Below are 24,508 nucleotides of genomic sequence, written 5' to 3'. Positions count from 1 at the left end.
GTGTGACTCGTCTCTGCAGAAGGTCAGGGCTCTGATAGTTGCAGTTAGCGGGTGACTTACTGGGCAGGTGGCTCCTGAGTGTCTGTGGGAGTCAGGGTTCATTATGGTCCTGGTTGCTACTGGAAATAAAGAAACAAAAGGAGGGTGTGATGTTCAGGAAGTACAGACTGTAGCTCAGCAGGTAGAATTACTAACTGGAAGGTTGGAGGTTTGATCCCTGGCTGCTCCAGTCTGCACGCCACGGTATCCTTGGGCAAGATGTGGAACCCCGACTTGCTCTCCGATGCATCCATCATAGTGTCATTGTTAGAAAAAGAAATGCTTGTGTGAATGAAGCACGCTGTATAAAATGCTTTGACTGCTCATACAGAAAAGCAGCTCATAAGAACTGGTTCATTTTCCAGATAATTCCACTATTAAGACAACAGACATTGGGAGGCTTTCTCTGAGAGTAACACTGAAAGTCTTGCTGCTCCTCCACAAAATGAACTTCAGATTAAAGACACAGCTCAGCTAAACACAACTCAAACTAATCTACACTATTTTTCTTTATTACGCAGCGTTTTTATAACTATTTCCAGATGTTTCTAAAGATGAAAGCAGAATTAAACTCCAGCCTGATGCGTTTCTGAGGTTCCTGACTCTGACCGTCCCTCAAACGCCTCTCTGGGCGTTTCCTTCCGTCGCTTTTACTTTCGCTTTCGTGAATGTTGTGGCGCAGTTGATCGTCTCCATGTTAAGGTAACGTTAGCAGTCTGTACTGTTTTCCTGGCTGACATCAGCTGTGTGCAGCTTAGTTTCAGCATAAATCTGCTTCGTTTTATGTGAGATCAGAGTCTGGGAACGAGACAGAAACAGTTGATGATCAGCAGCTGAACTCGATGTTACTGTGGATCCACTGACTGATGTCTGTAGGCAGCTTCTCCTGCCTCCATCAGTCTGTTACGGAAGCCCGTTTCCGACACAAAAAAGGATCCATTCTCGAAATCTCGACTTATAACTCGAAGATTTTGAGGAAAGTAGCTCGAAATGTCGAGTTAGTTCTGCCAATCAGTAATCCAGCTACAATGCGCACTCAAACCCGCATCGCAACAAACCGGCGCTTTCGAGAGTACGTTAGCTGATATTAACGCCATGTGATTCAGCTAATAACAGAAGGATTTCATCATTTGTGAAGCCACACAGACAATAATCAGCGACTTGTGCGTTTATGACTGGCTGTAATTCTGGTGTCTTAGCTGTAGCATTTGTAGCTGAGGGCTTCAGCTTCCGGGTAACAAGGAAATTACGTCATTCACGTAAATGACTGATTGACAGCACTAACTCTTAATTTTGAGTTAGTTTTTTCAAAATTCCAAGTTAATAAATCGAAATTACGAGAAAATAAGTCGAAATTTCGAGTTCTGGATCCTTCTTTTTTTTAGTGACGCAAACGGGCTTCCAGTGTGTGGATGTTGTTTAACTGCTGACAGTGAGACAGGCTGTCCTAAGAGTCGCTGCCAACACTTCATCTATAAAATGCATTTCTCTGCTCGTTCGCTATAGTCTGCTGTCGTATTTGTATGCAGGTTATTTTCAGTTTAACTGGTGATGTTCATTCGTGTATTGTAGGTGAATGCGTTGATGATTGATCATAAATTAATAAACTGGCCGTTTTTGCTCAATAATTCCTGTTTCATGTTCAAACCGTCAGACAGAAACTCTGCGTTTGTTTTTATGTTCTTCAGCCTGTTGTTCTTGAGGTCATCTGTGATGCGTTCAATGACCCTCCACATGCTCTGAGGCTCATTTGAAGAGAAACAGAACTTCATCTTTAGAGCATAAGTGGGTTTTTGCCCTCTTTATGCCCGCGGTCAGGCTCTGTTTATTGTAGTATAACACTCATAGGACACGGTGTCCCGCTGCACACACACTGCACACACACTGCACACACACTGCACACACACTGCACACACACTGCACACGATGACAGCTGCAGAGTTTGTGTCTGATGTATTAAGTATGAAACACTGTTGGGTTAAAATCTGGTCAGAATGAATCCAGGTGCAGGTGTGTCAGTTTAGGACCACTGGACTAACATCCAAGTGCTCACAATATAAAGTGTATTCTGTAGTAACATCCTGGTGTTGCAGCAACAGTCCCACATGGAAACGTCAACACTCAAACTCAAAATCTCTTTTTGTCAACAATAAAATGACAGCAGACCAATTTGATCAAAGTTGGTAAAAAGCTTCAGAAATTAGTAAAATATTAAAAAGTGTCTTGATGCTCAATCATCCAGGTAAGGGTTAGGTTAGTAATGCTGTGATTGCAGACATTCCCCAACTCTCTGTGAATGGGACTCATGGCCATTGATCAGTGGTTGTTGATCAATGGTCATGACCTCCCAGCCATTGTGCAAATGTCCTGTTTATAAGGTTGGAAACCTGCAGTCAGCTGAGACTGAAGGAGTCACCTGGATGAGTCATGAAACGTTTCTCCCACTGAAAACATCCAGATGAACAGAATCAACTTTTGGGGATTAAAACGTGTCTGAATTAATCAGTGGATGCTGAGTGGGTCAGTCAGTGTGTCGCTGGGCTGATTTGTGTTTCCTCTGCAGGTGAAGGTAGAAAGTGTGTGTGAGCTGATGTGAATTGAGCAGCATGGATCAGTGTGAGGACAGAGAGGAGGGAGTCCCTCCCTCTAAAAGCACTCTGTGTGGGGAACATGAGAGCCAGACCAAAGCTCAGAGGTGAGATGACCATCTCTAACTGTCCATGACTCTTCTCCATGTCACAGCTCAGCACTCACATCACTGCTCCATCATTATTCACAGGAACCCGCCTGGACCTCCACCCAGCTCTGTGTCCTTACAGAGTGACGTGTCTAAAGATGACTTCATTAATTTCAAAGTCTCTGCTGCAGAGAGGTGAGCTGTTAGTAACAAGAACTCTCTGATTTAAATGATTTTGATGTTTCCTGGTTTCTAAAATGCATCTCTGTAGCAGAGCAGTGTCTCCAAGGACACACAGGCTCAGCTGTAACTGTCAGTTTATCTGGTTTAAGACACATTTGGACTCAATTGGCTGTTTTTAACTATGTATTTTAATCAGAGGTGTAAATCTAGACCTCACACATCTGGATCCTAAACTATGATAGAAACAGCTGCTAGCAGTGGGTAGTTTGACTTTGATACGCTGCTCTAGAAAGCAAACAAAGGTTTGTGCAGCTCCTCTTCAGAAAAGTGTTCAGAGAGCAGCTGCTGTATTAGACAAAGGCTCGTCGTGTGAGCCCAGATGTGTGTAACAGCTGGATGAAGGAGAACCATCACAGTCGCGTCTCCATCCCGCCTTTATTAATGAACTTCCTGTTGCTTGCAGATGACAGGAACACAAAGTGTTTGTGCCACGTGATGCTGCAGGATTTGTTAACGTGTCCATGATGGTAACATCTCCTCGTCTAACTGCAAACACATGAGCGCTCCTAACGGCAGCTATCACAGCCACACAGGCAGACTGTGTCTCACTGTTGCATTCAGGGACATTTGTTTTCCTGTAAAAAGCTGAACTCTAATCTAAGAGGACTGTTACTGACAGGAAACAGCTGCATTATCTGCAGTCTGTGTGATCACAGCTGCTTCAATCACTTCATCAGAGAATTGATCATTGAATAAAACATGTTTGTGTCTGCAGAGGTCAGAGGTCACAGTCTGCAGGATCCAGCTGTCCGTCTGTGAGGAGTGATGAGTCCAAAGATTACCCTCCAGACTTCAGTGCTGAACCTGGACCAACGAGGTCAGAGAACTGTGATGACTCCTTTACATGTTTGTGTTTTCCTGGATAAATATGACCAAAGATTCATTAAAAAGATAAAAATCTTAGACTTTGTCCTGTAGCGCTGTGTGGCAGGCAGGATTGGACCCAAACACAACAGGATGAAGTCAAAGAGGCAGCTTTATTTCAGCTGTGAACATGCAAACAGCAGAAATAAGGAAACATAACTGTAGGTTTGCAGTGAATGAAGCCTCAGCTCGACGCTCCACTTTGTCCCTCTTTTCCTTCTCCAAACAGCCACATCAGGAGTCTCTGATGGAGTTTTAAAATATTTCATTACAAATGTCCAAAGATGGGTTCAGGATACCTGAATCCACAGTTATTAAAGCTAAAATAGTTCACAGGGTTTGGACTTTGTTAGGTGACGAGAGAACATCAAAGTGTTTTTTATCTTTAAACAGTATTTTTATCACTTCAGTTGCTCTCACAGCCCTGTTTGTTATTTTAGTAAGTAAGTAAGTAAAGTTTATTTATTAAGCGCTTTTCATAGACAGGTAGTCACAAAGTGCTGCACACAGAGATTAAAATAAACAGTACGATAAATATCAAAATGCACAATATACACAATATAGAGTTTAAATGTAAATGAAAAATATAACAATGTAAACAGCATTGGTCAACAGAAAGCTTGTTTAAACAGTAAAGTTTTTAACTGTTTTTTAAAGGATCCCACAGAGTCAACCAAACGTAGTTGTAGAGGTAGACTGTTCCACAGCCTTGGTGCCACAGACTGAAAGGCTCCGCCCCCTTTCATCTTCAGACGTGTTCTGGGAGCAACCAACAAACTCTGAGTCTGTGAGCGGAGACAGCGAGCAGCAGTGTATTTAGTGAGAAGCTTGGATAAATAATCTGGGGCCATTTAGTGCTCTGTACGTTAAAACAATCATTTAAAACGAATTCTAAAATCTATTGGGAGCCAATGTAAAGAACATAAAATAGGAGTGATGTGAGCTCGCTGGGTAGAGCGAGTTAGTAGAGTGGGTGCTGCGTTTTGTACAGCTTGGAGGCGAGAAAGAGATGATTTATCCAAGCTGGTAAACAGGGAATTACAATAATCTAAACGCGATGACACAAATGCATGGACAATTTTTTCCAGTTCAGCTAAGGAGACCATATGTCGCAGTTTAGAAATATTCCTTAAATGAAAGAAACAGGAACGAGACAGAGACTTTACATGTGAGTCAAGGCCCAAAGAAGAGTCAAATATTATTCCAAGATTTCGAATATTTGGCTCAGCAGAAGAACAGAAAGGGGCAACAACTTGACTGATTTTAGAATATAGATCAGGAGGAGCTATGATCATGGTCTCTGTCTTGTTCTAACAAGGTAATTGTTAGAAAGCCAATCAGAGATTTGAGTTAAAGCCTGGACTAGGGTGGACAGCCTATCCAGCTGATGAGGCTTAACCAGAGCTCTTATGTTTCACTCAGTGCTCCCACCAAACACCTTGGAGGACACATTAGTGTGATTTAGATTTCATTGGTGCAAACACCAGTCACACAAGCTAACCCATGGAGGCAGCAGCAGGCTTTGTGTTTGGTAAAGTCTGCTGGCTTAAACTAAGAGAGTTTAGTTTGTTAGCACAAAGAGCTGTCAGCTAAAGCCCCGAATGCACTTTGAATACAGACGAACTGAGAAAAACACTTTAAATACAGCAAACAGTCAAACTGACCACATGTTTTTCTGCTGATCATCCACAGCAGTACGTTTAGCATTCATGCTAGCAGCAGGCTATGACTGTTAGGGTTGCCAACCGTCCCTTAAAAAACGGAATCGTCCCGTATTTAGAAACAAAAGTACACGTCCCGTATTGAGCTAATAAGGGACGCACTTTGTCCCGTAATACAGTGAGAATCAAAAGTGGTCTATAAATGTTTATGGAATTAACGCTTTGTTTGAAAACATAATTCCAGCCCCTCTCCTGCTTTGTGACCAATGAGCTGACAATTCGAGTATGACAATTCAGATTACCGCTCATCTCATTGGTCGAGGAAAGGTCGCTTGCGGAGAAAATACCGGAAGACAACAGATGACCACAACAAGAAGCATGGCCAACAGGGAAACAAACGCCGACACTGCGGTGCAAGTCTCGGACGACAGTACACCTAAAGCTGGGCAGACACTGTGCGATTTTTTCAGTCACGTTATTCAGCTCCTGCTCAAACTGCACGATTGACTCGCAGGGGTTAGAAGTTGGTAGGTCACGATGCAGGTCTCACACTATACCGCCCGATGCTCTGATGCGACCTGAGTGCTCACACTGTGCCTCCATAAAATGAAGGTTATAAACAGAAAATCTGTCTCTCTCTCTGTCTTTCACTCACACAGACACACAAACCACCACCATCAACTTTGCTAAATTGCTAATGAAAAACACTGATCAGGCAGCTGTGAATGAGCAGCAGTGTAAATCCAACTATTTTCACGGTTGTTGTGGTCGTGATAATTTTGTGAGGCCACATCGAAAAGGCTCGGATGAGCTTTCCAAAGTTCTACAAGTTGTGCCTCCATCGCTTGTGTCCAGATCACACGCTGCACAGCCGTGCTGCTCCGTCTTTTTCACCGACGTTTACGTGTTTGCGCGTGAGCAGTGTGAGCGGCTCACGAGCGATTGATGATCGGGAGCTGCTCGAGGTGTTAATCGCTTCTCGTTACCCCACGTATACTACACGATGCACGATGAAGGCCAAAATCGGGCCGATCACCAAATCGGTCGCACGACTCAAAAATCGTCTCAAAATGGGCCAAAAATCGCACAGTGTGAGCCCAGCATTAGAGCAGCAATGTTTGTTCCCCTCAGAGAAAGAAAAAAGGCTGCAAAAGTACAGGGAGGAATGGGAAAAGGGAAACACCTGGCTGGAAAAGGTCACCATAACACCTATAAAGCGCACTGCACTGTGTGCCGGCGCACTTTTTCCATAGGCATGCTTCTAATGGTGGGGGCACATGAAGAACATGAGGGGCGTGAAAGCTCGGGGAACCCTTAACCAATTTTTTGTCCACCAGGCCACGGCAGAAGCAGATATGGTATGTAAACACTAGGGGTGCAACAATATTCGTATCGATATTGAACCGTTCGATACAGTGCTTTCGAACAATACAACATTTGTAATTTATTTTATCAACTTTCCTTCTGACGATGCTGTCTGTGTTGAGCGCTCAGTGAATCTGCGTTCGACTACTCCGCCTAGGCTGCACTGTCCAGCGCAGATCCACTGAGCGCTCAACACAGACAGCATAGTCAGAAGGAAGAGCGCAGGGCAAGCTAGCAAGACAGAAGTTAAGCTCTCCTTGCAAGATGGACCTCCCCCACCCTCATTCAGATCTGGCGTTTGGAATTATTTTGGTTTTCATGTGACGTATGACCCTGAAGGTAAGCGAGTCATGGACTAAAGTAAAACAGTATGTTGGATGTGCCACGCAATGCTCAATTACATTGGTGTGAACTAGTGTGTTAGCGCAGTTAGCTGGTTAACGTGTTGGCCGTCTAGCCCCATGCACGGGGCGATCGGCGGTAGCTCGTTAACGGAGATTTGCCGTGTTGTGGCGTTAAGGTCATTTCAACGAGATCAACCTGAAAGCACTAGTGGGAACACAACGAATATGACTGCACATTTACGCCGACATCATCCTAGTGCAAAGACAAAAACAACAAGCATGCTACTAACTTTAGCCGAGTCATTTAGACAGCCGTTAGCACATGATTCTCCTTATGGGGACCTGACATGTTTAATATGCTGCTGAGAATATAGCCCAGAAGAAGCGGATAGTATAGCTTTTATTTTGGAAAGAGACATTTCTCTGTAATAAACTCTCTTTTCCAAAGATGAGTGATTCCTCAATCAGATACAGGGCTCGCAAAATCGCTAGCCCGACGTCCTGGGGCTAGCGATTTTTTTCAGACGGGCTACCAAAATCTATCTCTTCCCTGCCCGTCGGGCTATTGTAGGAAGGAAAAATATATGTCAATGCTTTTGCATTCTTTCAGAAATGTAGCTGGGTAATTATGTCATTGGCATCGGTGAGCCACTATCAATATGTGACATATTGAAATCGCGTTTGAATTTGCGCTTGTTTTTTTGCTTTCACTTTGCAATCGCGCAAACTGTGTATAGAGAGCGACAGCACTGATCTGTGAGTGATGATAATTTGTGCACCAATTCCTCTGACATCGTCTTATTAATTGTTAGCTTACTATGCAAACATGACAAGTGAAATCTCACGCAGCAAGCTTAAACATGTGAGAGGTTGATCGCGCAGAGAATCGCTGAGCTTATGTGAGTGAGTGTGTAAAAGCAGCAGGATATATATTTTAGTTCTGCTGAGCCAAATAAGACAGGTCAGGGTGAAGAAGTGACAGCCAAAGAAAAGCTTACCACAAAACGGAGAAGTTATGACAAATCAGACTATAAGGCAAAAAGAAAGTGCAGCTTTATGGTTTCATGGACAAAAGAATTTCTGTGGCTGCAATATGACGAGCTAAATAACCAGGGCTGCACATAAGTGGTCCGCAGGTGCGCATTCGCTGTCAAAATAAAAAACACGCACAAGGGTTAGGGTTAAATTTAAAAACTGTACTTTTGAGTTAAAATATATATTTATAATTTTAATAAATGACAAATTAAAAAGGCATGAACATTTTTTTTGTATCGAAAAAATATCGAACCGTGACACCAAAGTATCGAACCAAACCAAACCGTGAATTTTGTGTATCGTTGCACCCCTAGTAAACACTGGTTTGTTTTTTAAACCCTCTGGTTAAGGTTAATATGGGCATGTGCGGTGAATATCAGCGCTATGTGGCCAGAAGTGTGATAATATAATTTATTTTGTGTGATAAACAACTGCAAGGATAGATGATTACAACAAATAGATGACTAATACATAAAAGTAATACATAGATGAATAATGATGATGAGTTATGATGTGTAATCATGGGAACAAGTGGGTTTACAAACAGGAGCAGCTGATTAGCTTTAGAAAAGCTGAAATAATACCTCAACTGAAGCCAATTGTACTAAATGCACTAAATGTGCACTGTTACAAGAATATTTTTCGTTCTATTGTTTTCTATTAATTTATATAATTTTAAGTTAAGCAGGACAGAGTTCTTTTAAAGAAAGATTTACTTATATTCTCAAAAGTTAAGCATGACAGGCTTCTGTTTAAGAAAGAGACCTGTTTTACTGTGTTAATGTTGTCATTTTGAGCTAAAAATAAATGGCCAAATGATCATTTGTTTCTCATATGGTCATATCACAAAGAATATGCATCTGCTTAAATCAAGTTCAAGTCAAATGGTTAAAAAATAATTTCACACACACAAAAAAGAGCTACCACACTGGGAAGGGTGAAGACAACTAGGTTGCCCGGCCCTGGCCACGAGGTGCCCCTTATTTATTTTTCAGGGAGTTGGCAACCCTAATGACTGTCCACTGAGCACCAACACAGGTAGGAGTGAGCAGTGATGAAGCAGGACTGTGGGCAAGTTTGAGCTACAATCCTATTGGCTTCTCAGTTTCTCCAAAGAAAAGGGGAAAAATTCTTGGTGTTGTGAAGATGTGAGTTGGTCTTGTTGTCGTGGGGCTGGAAGAATGCTGGCAGTGAGAGGCTTTTCATACAGTGTTCAGTAACAGAATGAGAAGAAAGCCACTGCACATGAAACAAGGTGCTCGTAGTGTTTGTTTACTGTGTTTGTGCCACAATGTCAGATCAGTTGTAGATTCACATGCAGACTTGTCCAGTGAAACCAGTGGAAGTACTGCAGTACAGAGCAAAGACTAAGCAAGCCAGGAGAGCTCTCCAACTTTCTGAAAGTATCAGGATATTTGAGTGATAAGAAAAAGTGGATCGTGCAACAATGTCCCTCAGCACACAAAACAATCAAAGCAGAATAAATATAATGTTTTAGATCAAACACTTACAGGGACCTGAAGAGAGAGAACCAACAAAATGTCATGGCTAACAGAGGAACTCAAGCACAGACTGAGTTCTGACAAACAAAAAGGTGACAGTTTATTTACCAAAGGGGTGAACCACAGTGCTCTATATATGTACAGTGAGTTGGGGAGGGGGTCCAGGGCTCCAGGGAAAAGAGGGAAGGGAGTCCACTCTCACTCCTCTTCAGTCACTCTTGTCCTGCTCTCCACTCACACAGCCACACACGGGAGTCACAGGTAAGCGTCTGTAACCAGGTCCGGGGAAATATTTACTCAAAGTATACTCAAAGTTAACCCAACTGGTGAATTTAGAGAGAGATTTCTTAGCAAAGAGCTGAGATCATGAACACAGGAGGGTCAATGTCCCAGCGACAAACTGCTCCATGCCGCAGCGTTAAATGGTTACCGGTAAACCCAGGTGAATCAGCAACAGGTGGTGTAATCATCATAGCTGTGTGGACCAAGAACGAGAGGCCATTACAAGCTCCACCCAGGCAGGCAAAACCATAGCAGGAGAGAGCAAAACATAAAACCTGAAAAGCCATCATGAGCCAGCCAGAGAGACACAGAGTTTATACTAGAAGAGAAACCTGCTCATCTTCATCATGTTTGTTTAAATAGAGAAAATCAGAAGTCTCTGTGTGTCAGACCACGGCTCTACACGGATACTTCTAAGCTGCTTCAGAGTGAACTGACCCAGATAATCTGCACACAGCGGCTGTAAAACAGTGAAAGTCATAACTGTCTCTCTGATGGAAAGCTTTTATTGTGAAGTCAGGAAGTCTGCAGGAAGTGTTGAGTTTGTATTCATCACTCAGTGTTTAATGAGACAGGCAGACAGGAAGAGCAGCTCATTAGTGTTGATGACATCAAAGGAACTGTGAGGAACTGCAGTTTGGTCACATCTGGATGTTTTTCACTGACAGTAAATGTTTTAGTGATGAAGAAATGTGTTCACAGAGAGAGGAAGAGGAAGAGGAGTGGTGTTTGTGAGGAGGAGCAGCTGTCCTGCTGTGCTTTGTGTCAGGACGTCCTGAAGGATCCAGTCTCTACCAGCTGTGGACACTGGTTCTGCAGACAGTGCATCTCCTCATACTGGGACCAGTCTGCTTCATCAGGAGACTCCTCCTGTCCCCAGTGTGGAGAAAGATCCAGAAGCAGAGCTGGACTGCAGACAGCCAGTCAGAGCAGCTGTGTACAAAGTAAGACTGAACATCTGTCTGCTGATGGACTCATTTCTGAAAACTGGACTTCTTGTGTTGTTCAGACATTGAAGAGTTTTCTTTCTCTTTAGTCTCATTGTTTTTCTTTCTTTCAGCAGATGTTGGTCTGCAGGAGGTTTTAGATGAACATAAGATCAGTCTGAGGAGGAGATGTGAACGTGTGACTGAAGGAAGTGATGAAACAGGAAGTAGAACCCTCCTCAACAGGATCTACACTGAGCTCTACATCACAGAGGGACAGAGTGAAGAGGTTCATACCCAACATGAGGTGAGGCAGCTGGAGACAGCTTCCAAGATGGACACCCTCCATGACGCTCCAATCAGGTGCCAGGACATCTTTAAAGCCTTACCTGACCAACAGAGACCCATCAGAGTGGTTCTGACCAACGGCGTGGCTGGTGTTGGAAAAACCTTCTCAGTGCAGAAGTTCACTCTGGACTGGGCAGAGGGCTTGGAGAACCAACATGTCAGTGTGGTGGTTCTGCTTTCATTCAGGGAGCTGAACCTGATCAGAGATGAGCAGTACAGTCTTCTGGAGCTGCTCCATGTTTTCCATCCAACATTACAGAAGGTCACAGCAGAGAAGCTGGCTGTCTCTCAGCTTTTGTTCATCTTTGACGGCCTGGATGAAAGCAGACTTTCATTGGATTTCACCAACAGGAAGCTGCTGTCTGATGTCACACAGAAGTCATCAGTCAGCCAGCTGCTGACAAACCTCATCCAGGGGAATCTGCTTCCCTCGGCTCTCGTCTGGATAACTTCCCGACCCGCAGCAGCCAATCAGATCCCTCCTACATGTGTTGACAGGCTAACAGAAGTACGAGGCTTCACTGACGCCCAGAAGGAGGAGTACTTCAGGAGGAGATTCAGTGATGAAGAGCTGTCCAGCAGAATCATCTCCCACATGAAGACATCCAGGAGCCTCCACATCATGTGTAGTATCCCAGTCTTCTGCTGGATCACTGCTACAGTTCTGGAGCACATGTTGACTACAGAGCAGAGAGGAGAGCTGCCCAAGACCCTGACTGACATGTACTCACACTTCCTGCTGGTTCAGACAAAGAGGAAGAAGAACAAGTACCATGAGGGACGTGAGACGAGTCCACAGGAGCTGACGGAGGCTGACAGGGAAGTTCTTCTGAAGCTGGGGAGGCTGGCGTTTGAACATCTGGAGAAAGGAAACATCATGTTCTACCAAGAAGACCTGGAGCAGTGTGGTCTGGATGTGACAGAGGCCTCGGTGTACTCAGGAGTTTGTACAGAGATCTTCAAAAGAGAGTGTGTGATCTTCCAGAAACCAGTCTACTGCTTTGTTCATCTGAGCATTCAGGAGTTTCTGGCTGCAGTCTACATGTTCCACTGTCACACCAGCAGGAAGACAGAGGTGCTGGAGAACTTCTTGGGACAAAAATACAACGAGTCCTCTCTGGATGATTTCCTTGAGAGAGTCATGTATAAATCCCTCCAGAGTAAAAATGGCCACCTGGACCTGTTTGTTCGCTTCCTTCATGGCCTCTGTCTGGAGTCCAACCAGAGACTCTTAGTAGGTCTGCTGGGTCAGACAGAGATCAGTCCAGAAACCATCCAGAGAGTCATCAACAACCTGAAGGAGATGAACAGTGATGAAATCTCTCCTGACAGAAGCATCAACATCTTCCACTGTCTGATGGAGATGAACGACCTCTCAGTACATCAGGAGATCCAAGAGTTCCTGAAGTCAGAGAACAGATCAGAGAAGAAACTCTCTGAGATCCAGTGCTCAGCTCTGGCCTTCATGCTGCAGATGTCAGAGGAGGTTCTGGATGAGTTGGACCTGCAGAAGTACAACACATCAGAGCAGGGACGACAGAGACTGATTCCAGCTGTGAGGAACTGCAGAAAGGCTGGGTGAGTCCAGATGTGATCATTAACATCATTGATCAGTGTAGGTTAGTAGTTTAATGTTGAAAATAAAATCAGATTGTAACCACAAAGTGTTTGTGTCCGTACGCTGCAACCTTCCACACCATTCCTTTATTGTACAGACTCAGCAGCAGCTCCATGGATCCCAAATCCAAGAGTGGAGAACAGATTTGAAGTGTGTCACATCCATGCAGTCACAGCTGTTTCCACCATGTTTCCACTGATATTAATCCTGTTCAATGACACGTTTCATATCAGTGAATATGTTCTTTAGGACGTCCACTGACATGTTTAAGTGTCCTGCTGGAAATCACTCAAATCATCCATGAAATCCATGAAAAATCCTTTTAGTGTTTCTAACTTCACCCTCTGTCCTCTCTCTCTCTCCATCCTCCTCACTGCTTCTTTCACTGATAATCACACAAACATCGTATTCAGCTACAAAATAACACAATAACATCATCTGATGATCATTATTATAAGAGCAGGATCCATATTTGATATCAGAGTAACACACTGCTTGGTTATGTGCAGTCATCATCAGTGACTGTGGGTCAAACAGAAGCTCTCTGATTGGTTGCTGACCTTGGTCACCTGTCCACTCTCACCTGTTTGTGTTTGCTCCCTCTTTGCTGTCTCCATCCTCTCTCTCCTTTCTCTCCCTCTCTGTCTTTGTACGTCACTCAGGTCCAATGGAAACAGTGACATTTACAAAATTTTTGTTTGTAAATCCCAAAAGGTTGATTCTGTTCATCTGGACATTTTCAGTTGGAGAAACGTTTCGTCACTCACTTCTTCAGTCTCAGCTGACTGTAGGTTTCCCCAACCATATAAACAGTACATTTGCATAGTGAAGGAAACTAGCGCCACTGAATGAACAATGTGCTGGGGGGTTAATTCCATGATTGTTAGTATGCAAATTATTATGACCATTGATCAATGACAACTAATCAAAGCCTATTGATCAATGGCCATGAGTACCATTCACAGAAAGTGGGGAATGGCTACAATCACAGCATTGTAGGATGGCGAAAGATCAACCTTTTGGGATTTACTTACCTGGATGATTAAGCACGCATCAAGACGTTATTTTATTAAACATTTTAAAATGTTAGCAGCACAAACAAACATTTTTGCAGCACAAACCAGCACAAACGTTTGACATCCATTTTGTTTGATTCCATTAATATGGGGGGGCTGGTTGACCTCTAGAAATTTTTGTTAATATCTTTAAAATAATAACGGCACAAACAAAAATTTCTGCAGCACAAACCAGCACAAACGTAGCACAAACGTTTGATACTACTTTTGTTGGATTTGGGTAATGTGGGGGGGCTGGTTGACCTTTTGACCTTTACATTTTCATTAATATCTTTAAAACAGAAGCAGCACAAACGAAAATTTTAGCAGCACAAACCAGCACAAACGTAGCACAGTTGATTGACACCCATTTTGTTTGATTTAATTAATGTGGGGGGGCTGGTTGACCTCTGATGACCTCTAGAAATTGTTATTAATATCTTTAAAATGATAGCAGCACAAACGAAAATCTTTGCAGCACAAACCAGCACAAACGTAGCACAAACGTTTGATACCACTTTTGTTGGATTTGGGTAATGTGGGGGGGCTGGTTGACCTTTACATTTTCATTAATATCTCGGAAACCGTAGCAGCACAAACGCTAATTTTACCTGCACAAATCTGCACAAACGTAGCACTAACCGCTCCGCCTATTTGCCTTTACGTTTCAAGTGGGTGGGGGGTCAGCTTCACTCTGCTCATTTACAAACCAATCAAAGACAAACGGATCCATGTCAGGTTATAACAATATTCAAAGTGAATACAGGCTGCTGCTGGACACAGACAGGTAACATCATTTTGACTTGCTGTCACCTGGATCTGGACTCATAAACACTGAAGCCCTGAACAGGAATACAAATCATTTTCTGCCAACTAGCGACACACCAGCAGATAATGGCTCAGAAAGCTAAAATGAGCCAATCATTTCTGTGTTTAGTTCCCCTGAAATCAGATCTGATATCAGCAGCTCTGAGTTCATTCATCATTATTGTCCAGTGATGAGATTTCTGCTCCGTTTGGTAACAGTCAGCAGGTTTTTCCTGCGTGTGGACGTGAACAGTCGTACCTGACAGCAGGTAGCAAACAGAGATCATCTTTCCAGCTGGAACTCTTCACTGAGCTGAACTCATTCAAAATGTTCTGGAGTCAAAACAGGAAACAGTCCAAATGTGTGTCTTCACTCTGACTCTGGATCAGATCTCAGTGACAGACTGTGGACATTATGGAAGCCTAAATGTGACACCATCTTCCTCCTTCATCTGCAGATTAAAGCCAAACAAAGATTCTCATTAAAAGTCTGCAGGTCTGAGAGAGACTCAATCGTTGTGTCATGTCAAACACAGTAAGAGGAGCTGAAGCACAGATGTGAAGAGCAGATTCATCAGATTATGACCTCACTCTGTTTTGTCTTCATATACATTCAGTCTGTGTTTATAATGCAGATTTTCTGCTTTTATAATAACACATTTTATATTTTCTATCATCACAGACTGACTCAGTGTGGACTCAAAGAGTCTCACTGTGAAGTTGTGGCCTCAGCTCTGAAGTCCAACCCCTCCCATCTGACAGAGCTGGACATGAGTAGAAACCTCAGCCTGCAGGATTCAGGTGTGAAGCTTCTGTGTGCTGGACTGGAGAGTCCAAACTGTCAACTGGAGACTCTGGGGTGAGTTCACTGACTGCGGCTGTTGTTGTTTTTCTATATTTCAGGTCTTTGATTGATGTTTGAAAATTTCTTTAGTTCCTAAATGTTCAGGATGTGTCTGAAGACAAATGTGAAGAAGTTTGAGTGCTTTCAGAAATGTTGTCTTTCCAAACGACTGAACAACAGTTTTTCCTTTTGGCTCCAAACAGAAGTGACAGACTTGAGCAGGGTTCATTTAAAGGCTGACAGAAGTGGAGTGGTGACGGGGAGATGTTTGACAGGACAGTGTTTCAGCCTCCACAGGTTCATGTTGTGCTCCATCAGTCAGTGAAGATGAAGTCAGTGCTGATGAGGCTGTAGAGTGTGTGAGGGATGTGGATGAGGATGATGAAGATCTGATGATAGCAGATAAAAACAGGCTGCAGAGACTTTGAGCCATACAGGGCACACAGTGTGTGTACAGAACAGCTGAAATCATTATGGAGGCCTCACTGGGATATGGAAGCATCACAGTACAGCTTCAGTGAAGCTTTAAAGTCTCTGATATGAGATGAGAAATGAAGCAGCCAGAGCTTTTTCATGAGTGGAAATCCACTGTGACTGTGAGCTGCTGCTACAGCCTCCAGATTAGCCAGCAGCTCATCCTGCTCAACATTTTCTCACCAACTTTAATGGAAGTGTGATGTTTTCAGCTGGAGTGATGGTCAGGGTGGCCGCCCTCTCCTCTTCTTCTCCTCTTCCTCTTTCATTTGTAAAGCCACTTCTGCTGCTTTCATTCATTTGGAAGTCCTGTAGCTGAGTTTGGGAGAGACTAACAGCCTCGGCAGCAGAGGGGAGAAAGGCTGTAACACCACCACTTTACTCTGTTCTACCTGTCACATCATTTTATCAGGAAACAAATATGCTCATGTTTTTACTATGTTTGTCTTGAAGATGTAAGAAGATCACATGGTGCTTTTTATTATTGTGTTGGTTTGTTTCCTGTCTCTTGGATGGAGCCCAGCTGTGCGTGGCCCCTGGGCCTGTGGTCAGAGTGTGTGCTGGATAATCCGGCCCAGGATGAGGCCAAACTGACATGGGATGAAATGTCTGTCACATAATTGAGCTTAGTGTAGTTTCATTTCTGCACAATTTAAACGCAACCAAAACTTTGTTCTGTCTTCTATGTTATACTGTAGACTTTCTTTGATACTGTGTCCAAAAGGAGCAGCTTTTACTTTGAAGGGGAGGCGTCTCTGTTTCCTCTTCAGGTTGGATGATGGAAGCAAATGAGTGTGTGATGTTCTTTCAGTGTTGCACTTTGTAGACGCTCCCTGAGCACTGGTCTCACAGCCAGCTGCACATAGAGACCAGTGTTGTTAGTCCAGGTCAGAAGATGACTTGTTGGAATGAAAATGAGCTTGTAGTTTGTCTGCTTTAATAATGTGACTGGAAAAAGGTGTTGGACTTCAAATATGTCCATTTCTTTCACACTTCAACTTTAAAAGTGAAGCCTTGTGGTTCCTGGAAGGAAAAACACGACTTTTTCAAGTCTTTGTCCTGTTTTTATGATAAATGTAGGACTTTAATGTGAAACATTCAGAGTTTTTTCTCTTGTTGTGTTTGTTTGAAGCTGCTTCCTGTTGGCTTCAGCTGTTTGGAGTTTCCATTTTCTAAACTTCTACATTCTGAACCTTCTTCAGCTCTGAACAGATGATGAAACACTGAATGATTTCAAGCACTTTGTCTAATAAACTTACATCTTTCATTCTTTATACAGATTGTGGGGCTGTGGTTTGTCAGAGATCAGCTGTGATTATCTGGCAGCAGCACTGAAGTCCAACCCCTCCCATCTGAGAGAGCTGGACCTGACCTACAACAAAAAGCTGCAGGATTCAGGAGTGAAGCATCTGTGTGGTTTCCTGGAGAGTCCAGGATGTGGACTTGAAACTCTGAGGTCAGTCAGCATGTTTTAGTTGTGCTGAGATGAATATGATGTGAAAGTTGTGCTGACACTAAACTGCAGACATCAGGCTGATATTATACTGATCCACACTGAGGATCTTCATGGTAAAGTCTGTTTTCTTCTTCTCTGGTTTAGTCCATTGACTGCAGCAGAACAATGTTCACATTTCAAACAGTGAGACTCAACGTATGGCCCGCGGCCCACACGCGGCCTGCCCACCTTTCCTGATTCAGAGAGAGGGGACCCTGATTAACTGTGTAGTGTTCTTCCTCACAGTTCTAAGTATCAGACACAACAATGAATAATCCACAGCTGACTGTCTTTAGCAGGTCAAAGGTCACGGCACACAGCAGACAGTGGGAAAGATTATAATTCTGATCATTTATCAGCACATATCCATATGTATAAAAACAAAGCTGACACTGTGAGACTTGATCAGAGGTGTGATCATCACAGCAGAGGCCTTTGTGTCAAAGTCACTGAGGATCAAACAGAAACACATGAAGCAGATTTTCCTGTTCTGGCTTTTTATAGCAGATAACCTTCAAAATATTCTGCAGTCCATCAAAAACTGAAGCAAACCATGAATCAACATGTGAACATGAGCTGATGCTGCTGAAGGGAAGCAAAGTTACAGAGGTTTGATTACAGACACAGCTGAGAGTTTGTAATCTGTCATCATTTTAAAAGGTTTACATTTCTTCAGTATTGAACAGCAGAAATGAGGCTTTGTTTTCGGAGGCCGACAGCAGTGAACACAACAGCAGACTGGTGCGTAATAAGCAGTGAATAATGCAGGAAACAGATTTTTGAAGGTAAACTGTTCTTGAAGTACACTGAGAGAGAGAGAGCTGTGCAGGAAGTAAACGTCAAAGTCAGAGAGAATTCATGACGATGTTCATCAAACGTAAAGCGTAGTTTGGATCTTCTTCTGCTTCTGGTTCACTCAGTTTTGGTTGGAGACAGATGAAACCTGCAGCTTCAGGATCTGTGAGCTGTCCACTTTCAGCCCCGACGGCGTGTCCGTGTACGTGCCGTCGAGTGAACGATCCACGCTCTGTGTTTCCATCTTTGTGTGTTTAGCTGCTCTCATTTACTGTTTTATCTGTTTGCTTGTTGTTGAAATACTTTTGGGAGCTTTAACCTGAGATTCTGGCAAAATACATTTATATTAAAAATCGATTCAGGATTGAATGAATCAACATCGCTTTATTCAAATTAAAACCATTTAAATAGGAAAATCCATTTTTTTACACCCGCCTCTAATGCTGGGTAATGTCAGCTGGTCCATGTGCAGCTGGCTGTGAGGCTCAGGGAGCGTCTACAAAGTGCAACACTGAAAGAACATCATCCATAAATATTGAGTAATAACTGGACTCTCATACAGCGAGACTCAAATGCCTTTAAACATCAGCTTATCCTGCTGATCCAAGTCCAACACTGAGTTTGTAAAAACATGTTTGTCAATCATTTTGTTTGGTTTCTGAGGAAAATGATTCAATAACTTGCTGCTAATACACAACATTTCATCATATTTCCTCATAACCCTCTTTTGTCTGACCATTTGATCCCATTTGAATTTGCAATAAAGGATCCACAGAGTTTGGTGACAATAATGACAGTAGATGTTTGTGTGAAAGTGCTGGAAGCAAATGAGTGTGTGATGTTCTTTCAGTGTTGCACTTTGTAGACGCTCCCTGAGCACTGGTCTCACAGCCAGCTGCACATAGAGACCAGTGTTGTTAGTCCAGGTCAGAAGATGACTTGTTGGAATGAAAATGAGCTTGTAGTTTGTCTGCTTTAATAATGTGACTGGAAAAAGGTGTTGGACTTCAAATATGTCCATTTCTTTCACACTTCACCTTTAAAAGTGAAGCCTTGTGGCTCCTGGAAGGAAAAACACGACTTTTTCAAGTCTTTGTCCTGTTTTTATGATAAATGTACGACTTTAATGTGAAACATTCAGAGTTTTTTCTCTTGTTGTGTTTGTTTGAAGCTGCTTCCTGTTGGCTTCAGCTGTTTGGAGTTTCCATTTTCTAAACTTCTACATTCTGAACCTTCTTCAGCTCTGAACAGATGATGAAACACTGAATGATTTCAAGCTCACACTTTGTCTAATAAACTTACATCTTTCATTCGTTATACAGATTGAGGGGCTGTGGTTTGTCAGAGATCAGCTGTGATTATCTGGCAGCAGCACTGAAGTCCAACCCCTCCCATCTGAGACAGCTGGACCTGAGTAATGAGTACTCCTGGTCTTCGACCAAGAACAAGCTGCAGGATTCAGGAGTGAAGCATCTGTGTGGTTTCCTGGAGAGTCCAGGATGTGGACTTGAAACTCTGAGGTCAGTCAGCATGTTTTAGTTGTGCTGAGATGAATATGATGTGAAAGTTGTGCTGACACTAAACTGCAGACATCAGGCTGATATTATACTGATCCACACTGAGGATCTTCATGGTAAAGTCTGTTTTCTTCTTCTCTGGTTTAGTCCATTGACTGCAGCAGAACAATGTTCACATTTCAAACCTTCAAAGAAGAAGAAAAATCCTCCACTGGATAATTCACTGTGAAACTCTCCAACTCTTCATTCCACCTTAAAGTCTGTCTGACACTGAAATCCAAAGCAAAATGTGCGTTTGCTTTACAGACAGCAGTCCAACACAAACATACACACATCATCCAAAACACAGTCCAACATCCAAATCTCCTCCACTGCCAGCATGAATGATGGGAAAGAGAAGGAGGAACACTCTGACATTCAGGGTTAGAATGAGTTTCATGAAGCAGACTGTGAAGATCAAAGCTGCATTAGAAAGCTTACATGAATGAATGAGTGGACAGAAGTGGACAGAGATCATCTGAAGCACTTCAAAGGCTTTAAATCAGCACATTTCTCTTTATTCTTTATCAACTCTGTTAGTTTCTCTCAGTTTTCTGTGGAATGAAGCTAACAGCAGGCTAATAAGATGCTGACCAATAGGTTTCTATTAAAGGTTGTAATTTGTATATGAAAAAGTGCTTTGGCTCAGCAGGGATCAGCTTACAGGTAGAATACAGCTGCTGGATGGGATTAGCATGTCATAGCTATCTACCAAACTGCTAACTGGGGGATTTCAGGCCATCTATGGATCATTTTTGCTAACTGTTTATTCAGCTTAGGCTCACAGGGCTGCAGCCTGTGCCCTAGCTGTCATAGGGCAAGAGGCGTGGTCCACCTGCACAGGTGAGCAGTCCATCACAGGGCCAACAGAGAGAGACAGAGAAGCACTCTCTCACATCCACACCTACAGCCAATTTAGAAGCACCAATGAACCTAAGCAGCATTTCATTGGACTGTGGGAGAACATCCAACCTCCACAGAAAGGCCAACAAGCTTCAACCTACAACCTTCTTGCTTTAAGGCACTAGTGCAAACCACTTTTCCCCATTTCAGCCCAAATCCTGCATCTTCCTGTTTCTGACTCCAGGCCAGCTCCACTAACACTTTCTCATCAGACACTGCCACCTAGTGGAGGAAGTCTTAGTTCCATTTGAAGCTTCAGATTACAGTTAGTTCCTTTACAAAGAGGTGGAGGTGGTGGGGCCACAGCACCATCATCACTGAGTGCCATAGGACACTTAACCTTTGTTTCCATATGCTGGGAACTTCCTGTTGTTCCAAGGAGGACTGGAAAATGTGTGAAAATCTGCCAGTCAGTTCCTCACAGCACACTTCAATCATTTCCCTCCCACAGCATCAGGACCAGGGCTTTTTCTCTCTTTGCTCCCACTAAGAGATTTCCACACAAACACCTCATCAGTGGGACTCTCAGAGCTACCAGCCCTTTGCTACAATCACAAAGCTCTTCATTGAAATCAATGATATCAAAGCTGGAATCCAATGAGTCCAAGTCTTCTGCTGATTCAGCATCACATTCATCTTTGCTCCTTGTTCTGCATCCCCACCATGGACTTCATTCCTTTCCAAGCCAGCCTTGAGTGTCCTTTATTCAGCTCATCCTCTGCTTTACTTTGACACCTGATTTTAGCTGCTTTATCTCTCTTTCAACAAGTTTCTGTGCCTCAATCTTTTTCTTCTCTCCCTCATAACAAGACAGCTTCTTCTGCCTGAGAACATGTTGGAGTGATTTACTAATCCAGGGCTGCTTATTGGGGAAAATACTTCCTGTTTCCAAAGTAATCCCCATTTTTCCCAGAAAGAAATGTAAGTAGAAATCGATGATCCAAGTGAGAACATGAGCCTTTAAAAAGTCCCAGTGGCTGCAGTCAAAGCAGTCCCTCAGTCCCAGTATAGAGTCTTTGGTCCAGACTGGAACAACTGTGTGCCCAGTTTGAGCTCTCTTCAGTGCTGTGACCTGACAGACCCAGAGGGGCCATCACATCACATTTAGAAGCTCCCATAATGGAGCCACAACACATGTCCAACACTTAGTCTGTCTTGTTGGACCAACTGGAAGAAATGATTCAAGGACTTAGTCACAGAACAGAGATTCAAATCTCCAAAATCCAACTGGCTGCATCAGGACATATAGTCTGAAACTCTGCACAGTTTCCTGTTTGAAGCTGCTTCCTGTTGGCTTCAGCTGTTTGGAGTTTCCATTTTCTAAACTTCTACATTCTGAACCTTCTTCAGCTCTGAACAGATGATGAAACACTGAATGATTTCAAGCTCACACTTTGTCTAATAAACTTACATCTTTCATTCTTTATACAGATTGAGGGGCTGTGGTTTGTCAGAGATCAGCTGTGATTATCTGGCAGCAGCGCTGAAGTCCAACCCCTCCCATCTGAGAGAGCTGGACCTGAGCGGCAACAACAAGCTGCAGGATTCAGGAGTGAAGCATCTGTGTGGTTTCCTGGAGAGTCCAGGATGTGGACTTGAAACTCTGAGGTCAGTCAGCATGTTTTAGTTGTGCTGAGATGAATATGATGTGAAAGTTGTGCTGACACTAAACTGCAGACATCAGGCTGATATTATACTGATCCACACTGAGGATCTTCATGGTAAAGTCTGTTTTCTTCTTCTCTGGTTTAGTCCATTGACTGCAGCAGAACAATGTTCACATTTCAAACAGTGAGACTCAACGTATGGCCCGCGGCCCACACGCGGCCTGCCCACCTTTCCTGATTCAGAGAGAGGGGACCCTGATTAACTGTGTAGTGTTCTTCCTCACAGTTCTAAGTATCAGACACAACAATGAATAATCCACAGCTGACTGTCTTTAGCAGGTCAAAGGTCACGGCACACAGCAGACAGTGGGAAATATTATAACTCTGATCATTTATCAGCACATATCCATATGTATAAAAACAAAGCTGACACTGTGAAACTTGATCAGAGGTGTGATCATCACAGCAGAGGCCTTTGTGTCAAAGTCACTGAGGATCAAACAGAAACACATGAAGCAGATTTTCCTGTTCTGGCTTTTTATAGCAGATAACCTTCAAAATATTCTGCAGTCCATCAAAAACTGAAGCAAACCATGAATCAACATGTGAACATGAGCTGATGCTGCTGAAGGGAAGCAAAGTTACAGAGGTTTGATTACAGACACAGCTGAGAGTTTGTAATCTGTCATCATTTTAAAAGGTTTACATTTCTTCAGTATTGAACAGCAGAAATGAGGCTTTGTTTTCGGAGGCCGACAGCAGTGAACACAACAGCAGACTGGTGCGTAATAAGCAGTGAATAATGCAGGAAACAGATTTTTGAAGGTAAACTGTTCTTGAAGTACACTGAGAGAGAGAGAGAGCTGTGCAGGAAGTAAACGTCAAAGTCAGAGAGAATTCATGACGATGTTCATCAAACGTAAAGCGTAGTTTGGATCTTCTTCTGCTGCTGGTTCAGTCAGTTTTGGTTGGAGACAGATGAAACCTGCAGCTTCAGGATCTGTGAGCTGTCCACTTTCAGCCCCGACGGCGTGTCCGTGTACGTGCCGTCGAGTGAACGATCCACGCTCTGTGTTTCCATCTTTGTGTGTTTAGCTGCTCTCATTTACTGTTTTATCTGTTTGCTTGTTGTTGAAATACTTTTGGGAGCTTTAACCTGAGATTCTGGCAAAATACATTTATATAAAAAATCGATTCAGGATTGAATGAATCAACATCGCTTTATTCAAATTAAAACCATTCAATTAGGAAAATCCATTTTTTTACAGCCGCCTCTAATGCTGGGTAATGTCAGCTGGTCCATGTGCAGCTGGCTGTGAGGCTCAGGGAGCGTCTACAAAGTGCAACACTGAAAGAACATCATCCATAAATATTGAGTAATAACTGGACTCTCATACAGCGAGACTCAAATGCCTTTAAACATCAGCTTATCCTGCTGATCCAAGTCCAACACTGAGTTTGTAAAAACATGTTTGTCAATCATTTTGTTTGGTTTCTGAGGAAAATGATTCAATAACTTGCTGCTAATACACAACATTTCATCATATTTCCTCATAACCCTCTTTTGTCTGACCATTTGATCCCATTTGAATTTGCAATAAAGGATCCACAGAGTTTGGTGACAATAATGACAGTAGATGTTTGTGTGAAAGTGCTGGAAGCAAATGAGTGTGTGATGTTCTTTCAGTGTTGCACTTTGTAGACGCTCCCTGAGCACTGGTCTCACAGCCAGCTGCACATAGAGACCAGTGTTGTTAGTCCAGGTCAGAAGATGACTTGTTGGAATGAAAATGAGCTTGTAGTTTGTCTGCTTTAATAATGTGACTGGAAAAAGGTGTTGGACTTCAAATATGTCCATTTCTTTCACACTTCACCTTTAAAAGTGAAGCCTTGTGGTTCCTGGAAGGAAAAACACGACTTTTTCAAGTCTTTGTCCTGTTTTTATGAGAAATGTACGACTTTAATGTGAAACATTCAGAGTTTTTTCTCTTGTTGTGTTTGTTTGAAGCTGCTTCCTGTTGGCTTCAGCTGTTTGGAGTTTCCATTTTCTAAACTTCTACATTCTGAA

General features: G+C 43.1%; 1 protein-coding gene across 1 annotated transcript; it reads left to right on the top strand.

Annotated features, from left to right (window-relative positions):
• The first annotated feature begins 611 nt into the window (after nt 1–611).
• Nucleotides 612–22,793, top strand: LOC146712428 (NACHT, LRR and PYD domains-containing protein 12-like). The gene is made up of 10 exons (XM_085442619.1): nt 612–741; nt 2,642–2,734; nt 2,819–2,911; nt 3,675–3,776; nt 10,715–10,956; nt 11,073–12,864; nt 15,449–15,625; nt 17,364–17,540; nt 19,697–19,894; nt 22,265–22,793. Exons 1-10 carry the CDS (start codon nt 734–736, stop codon nt 22,458–22,460), a joined length of 3,078 nt encoding a protein of 1,025 aa, XP_085298745.1. The 5' UTR covers nt 612–733; the 3' UTR covers nt 22,461–22,793.
• The last annotated feature ends 1,715 nt before the right edge of the window (nt 22,794–24,508 follow it).

This window comes from Copadichromis virginalis, linkage group LG3 (assembly GCF_057382275.1).
Source record: "Copadichromis virginalis isolate Kocher_CV1m ecotype Utaka linkage group LG3, C_Virginalis_male_GT1.1, whole genome shotgun sequence".
Classification (NCBI taxonomy): Eukaryota; Metazoa; Chordata; class Actinopteri; order Cichliformes; family Cichlidae; genus Copadichromis; species Copadichromis virginalis.
The sequence above is the reverse complement of the archived record's forward strand: the minus strand, read 5'-3'. Positions and strand labels throughout refer to the sequence as shown.